Source organism: Salvelinus namaycush, chromosome 3 (assembly GCF_016432855.1).
Source record: "Salvelinus namaycush isolate Seneca chromosome 3, SaNama_1.0, whole genome shotgun sequence".
NCBI lineage: Eukaryota > Metazoa > Chordata > Actinopteri > Salmoniformes > Salmonidae > Salvelinus > Salvelinus namaycush.
In genome coordinates, this window is record NC_052309.1 from 63,653,665 (window position 1) to 63,659,115 (window position 5,451).

The 5,451-nt window shown below is 40.5% G+C and overlaps 1 protein-coding gene across 1 annotated transcript; it reads right to left on the reverse strand.

The window, feature by feature from the left end:
• Positions 1-3,380: 3,380 nt before the first annotated feature.
• On the reverse strand, positions 3,381-5,117 carry LOC120044479 (interferon a3-like). Its single transcript, XM_038989134.1, has 5 exons — positions 4,983-5,117; positions 4,705-4,779; positions 4,430-4,579; positions 3,691-3,783; positions 3,381-3,476 (listed from the first exon to the last, which is right to left on the reverse strand). The coding sequence occupies exons 1-5, from the start codon at positions 5,115-5,117 to the stop codon at positions 3,381-3,383; spliced, it is 549 nt and encodes a 182-aa protein (XP_038845062.1).
• Positions 5,118-5,451: the final 334 nt, after the last annotated feature.

The window sequence follows — 5,451 nt, forward strand, 5'->3', positions numbered from 1 at the left end:
GATCTGGATGGGTAGACTTCCTGATGCGAGTTACCCTATTGGCAACATACACATAGAATCTTTTGGTGACATTGTGGATGTAACCGAGAACTATCTTACTGTCTGTGTAGAACTTGGACGCATTTACATCAATGTCCATTTCGTCTCTGATCAGTTCATACATCTCAACAGCTAGCACAGCCGCACACAGTTCTAGGCGTGGGATAGTGTGGGCCGGTCGAGGGGCCAATTTTGATTTCCCCAAGATAAATCCAACATGGCATTGACCTTTCCGAGTCAATAACTCTCAGGTAGGCTACCGTTCCTATGGCTACTGTAGAGGCATCCGAGAAGATGTGCAGCTCTCTTCTTTGAGTGGTAGACAAGGAGACTGGGATGTAGGTCTGCTGAATATACAGATGTTCCAACTCCATCAAAGATTCCTTCCACATTTTCGATTCCTCTTCTTTTTCTGTGGGAAGGGAGGCATCCCACTCACTCTGGTCAGAAGAGAGTTCTCTAATTAAGGCTTTACCTTGCATTGTTATTGGAGCCACGAACCCAAGGGGGTCATAAAGACTATTCACTGTGGACAGGATGCCTCTCCGCGTAAAAGGCTTCTCATTGTGGGACACCTGGAATGTGAAGCTGTCTGTTTCCAGGTTTCAGGAAAGTCCAAGGCTCCGTTGAAAGTGGAGAGGATCCACTCCAGGGTCCAGGTCTTTTAAGTCTTTAGCACGGTCCTCCATGGGGAAGGCTTCCATAACTGTTTTGCTATTGGATGCAATCTTGTGTTGTTTCATTTTGGACTCCGCTAACATTGCTTGTGTTTTTCTTAGAATGTTGATAGCTTCTTCTGTAGTAGCTACTGATGTCAGACCATCATCGACGTAGAAGTTCCTCTACATATTGCTTGGGTTTTGACCCGTGTTCCTTCTCACCCTGTAGAGCTGCTTGTCTCATGCAGTAGATGGCTGGTGAGGGGCTGTTCCCAAACACCTGCACTTTCATCCTGTACTCAGTTATGTTTCTATCTGGAGTGTTGTCTTCATACCAGAGAAACCATAAGTAATTTCTGTGATCCTCACATACACCAAAACAGTAAAACATTTGTTACACATCTGCCGTTAGTGCAATGCAATCCTCGCGGAAGCGCATTAGGACGCCCAAGAGTGTGTTGTTTAAGTCTGAACCACTGAGCAGAACGTCTTAGCACTGGAGTCAAACACCACTCTAATTTGTTCAGGCGCTTGTGGATAGTAAACACCAAATATGGGCAGATACCAGCGTTCTTTGTCTCCCTCTAATGGCGGAGAAGGTTTGACTTGGTCGTTATCCAGCATCTTTTGCATGAAGAATAAAATTACTTTCATTTCAGGCTTTTTGTCTAAAGTCTTGCGAAGTGATGTGAGACGGTCCATGGCCTGCTCCCTGTTATTAGGAAGGTCTAGTGGGGCGAAAGGGTAGTGGAGCCACCCAGTTGTTTCCATCATCCTGGAAAACCTGTTCGTCCATAATGTCCAAGAAGGCTTTGTCCTCCACTGATGGTGCTGGTTTATCATCGTCTTGTGTTTCGTCAAACACGGAACATCCCAGGCTGTCTGTGTCCACAGTTGTGCTTGGATCTCTCGAGTGCACTGTAGAGAGAGAGATGTGTTTTTGAGCAATGCTGTTGAAGTTCTCTTTCACCTGGATGAAGTCAGGGCAAGGGCTCAGATAGGATGTGCGACCATTTTGAAGTATGTTTGTCTTGAACACGTTAACACTGGCTGGTCGGTGAGCCGTTCCAAGACAGACCTCACCCACGATGACACACCCGAGGTCGAGTTGCTATGCATAAGGAATGTCGTGGGGCCCATTGATTTGCTCTTGCACCTTGTGTAGCCTTAAGATGTCTCGTCCTAAGATCAGGAGGATGGGAGCGTCTGTGTCCACAGCTGGAATTTTGTCTGCTACTGTTTGCAGATGGAGATGATGATACGCAATGTCGGAGGAGGGAATTTCCATCCTATCGTCTGGCATCATGTCATTCCATGTGATTACCTCATGAAGCTGGTTGAGAGAATGCCAAGAGTGTGCAAAGCTGTCATCAAGGCAAAGAGTGGCTTCTTGGAAGAATCTCAAATTTAAAATATATTTTGATTTGTTTAACACTTTTTTGGTTACTACATGATTCCATAAGTGTTTTTTCAAAGTTTTGATGTCTTCACTATTATTCTACAATGTAGAAATTAGTAAAAATAAAGAAAAACCCTTAAAGAATAAATAAATAAAGACAATTGTAGCCCTAAGAAGTTAAAGAATAAATTAAGAAAATTGTGGATTGTCGTCTCCACAAACTATGAAATGCGTTATGAAGAACATTCTATAGGCCTACTGATGCCTACATGAAAACAAAGGGTCTATCTGACTCCAAATACACCAGAATCCTGAAGAATTAAGAGAAAACAAGCATAGAAAAGGTTATAGGTGTTAATAAAAATTAAAAAACAATGTAAGGCTTCTATTATAATATAATTATTTTGGTGACAACCTGGTTGATTAACAATATTTGGTTGTTATCACGTTTGGTCTTTTATATAGAAATATGTTGGACAAAAAATAGACAGCTGCTCATCAAGCATTGCTCAAATAACTTTCAAAAGATTGTTCCAAAGTTTGACCCCGAAAAAGTTTGTTCCAATGAATGAAGTCGTACAAAAATGAGTGTCTTTTCCTACGTATTAAGTAGCACAAAAATGCGTATCTTTTCACACAAAAACGCACAAAAGTGCTTGAAATATGCAAAATACTTTTCGTACATATTTGCACGAATTGAGTGTGAGACTGTGTTGCAACACAACAAACCAACGTGCCAACGTGTTTTACACCATTGGTTGAAACAATGCAAATATTAACAACCACTGTATATCTTCAAAATGTAGATAAAACTAGAATTGTGATTTCTTGGATAATCCTTCCTTGCATCTATAGTTCTGTGACAGTGGTTCTTTCTTTCAACCCCATCTCTCAGCTATTTACAAAAATAGTGTTTGAGTGTGCTTTGGTTTTGTTTGAACTGCAGAGTTCCCCTTTAGAAAGTCAGTATATAAAAAAATGGATGCATGAAAGCATGAATGGATGAATGCAGGCATGCATGAATTAATTATATAAGTGAATGAAAACAATATGAGAATAGTTGTAAGTATTTTTTATTAAATTGTATTATAAATAAAACACGAATAAATAAATACATAGTGTACACATAAATATCAGTCTACCAATATATATAAATAAATAAATCAGTCATTCAGTCAATCTAGCAGCCGGCCAGTCAGTCAGTCAGTATATATATCAGCCATCAATCTGTTAGCCAGCCTGAGGAATATGTCACGTCTCCAATGATGATTCTGTGGTTCTCCTCACGGCTTGACTCTGCTGTCAATGAATTTCTTGAACTGCACCAAGTTTTCGCGAATCTCCTTTCGCACAATCTCCCATGCGCATGCGCTGTGTTCCTGGAGAGCGTACAAGATATACATTTTATTTCAGTCAACTCAACCACTGCAGGTGTTGTTGCTCCAACGCATCCATCGACATAAAAACGGCACTGGGCAATTCCAAGTATCATATGTGAGTTGTGGCATTGAAATGTGTCATATTTCTGGTGATCTAGAACTTTTGCTCAGATTAATTTAGCCTCTATTTGAGGACATTTGAAATTGGACCCACCTTGTCTTTCAAGACGGTGTTCAGCTTGTTGAAATATGTTTTCAGAGTAACCGACCCTCCATCTCCAGAGGATTTCCAAACACCACCTACGACCTGGAGACAATATAAAATGCTGGTGAGTGCATTAATTCGGTTTGATGAGACGGTTATGAAAATATATAACAAAAATATTTGTAGTGTATAAATGATGTAAATACCAATGCCCACGATTGTCTGCCCCAAAATACACTGAGTGAACACCACATTAGTAACACGTTCCTAACATTGAGTTGCACCCCGTTCTACCCTCAGAACAGCCTAAATTCGTCAGGGCATGTGTTCCACAGCGATAGTGGCCCATGTTGGCTGGATGTCCTTTGGGTGGTGAACCATTCTTCATACACAAAGGAAACTGTTGAGCATGAGAAAGCCACCGGCGTTGCAGTTCTTGACACATTCAAGCTGGTGCGACTGGCACCTACTAGCATACTCCCGTGAAAGACACTTACATATTTTGTCTTGCCCATTCAAACTGAATGGTACACAATCCATGTCTCAATTGTCTCAAGGTTTAAAAATCCATCTTCAACCTGTCTCCGCCCCTTCCTCCACACCAATAGGAGTGGATCTAACAAGTGAGGGATCATTGCTTTCACCTGGATTCAGCTGGCCAGTCTATGTCATGGAAAGTGTCAGTCTTCCTAATGTTTTGTACACTCAGCGTATAACCTATAGACTACACAAGAGGGATCATACTTACACATAACTCTAAGTTTTGAACTTGACGATATATGACGTTTTGGAACAGGTTAAGTTTTGCTTTGTTCCACGTGACAGACGTCAGACTGTTGTTATATAATTGGTCCACATATCGCATAGCCTCTAATGCAACCACAGAGAAGTCCTCACCCTGGATAAAATAAAACAGGGTTTTAGGCATTGGGTGTCTAAAGAAGTGGTTAAACTTCCAATTTACTATACTGTACTTTAGTTATACTGTACTTTAGTTTATCAAAATACTGAAGTGTATCCTACCTCTGTGTTCTTGTAAACATCCTCTGGAAACAGTTCGACGTTTTCTTCTGCACACTTAAGTGGAAAGAGTCCACCCTGAAATAGAATTCATATCAATATCAAGAAGTAAACTATATTGTGATAGTAACCTTAAATGAAACAATGTTGTTCAAACGTGAAAGCATTGCTTAACAATAAAATGTGCTATAATGCAAAATAGAAATTTGAATATCATTGCGAATTTTGCGCATCAATTTGTGCACACCAAATAGCGGACTGGTGCAGTTTAAATTCCTCACCATATCTGAGAGCAGGTCTATGCTCACGTCGTTCAGCTTCCCCAACCTAAACTGCGTCCAGTTGCAAGGTGTTGATGCTGCTGTGCCTTGGCAGAACAGAGTCAGGCAAATGCTCAACCATTTCAATACAGCCATGTTTCTTTTATAAGAACTTGAACGGAACAGCTATTAAAAATGAATAAAGACGGATTATCTTAATCTTGATTGATATGATTCCTAGACTGTTGAAGTTGCCCATTTTATATAAGACAAGTATCGCTACGTAAAGGTGTCAAAATCCCTTTGTGGTGAAGAAGGGTTTCGTAGTTCAGGCTTTCGCTTCCCTTTATAAGCCCCAATTTTCAGCGGGTGATTATTAATTATGCTTTTGTAAAACTAATCAGAAAGGGTTTGCCTATCAAGTTAACAGTTTTCATATGTAGAGAATTGCATTGGAGCAGTGCATTTCATGCTAACATATTCAGCAGGT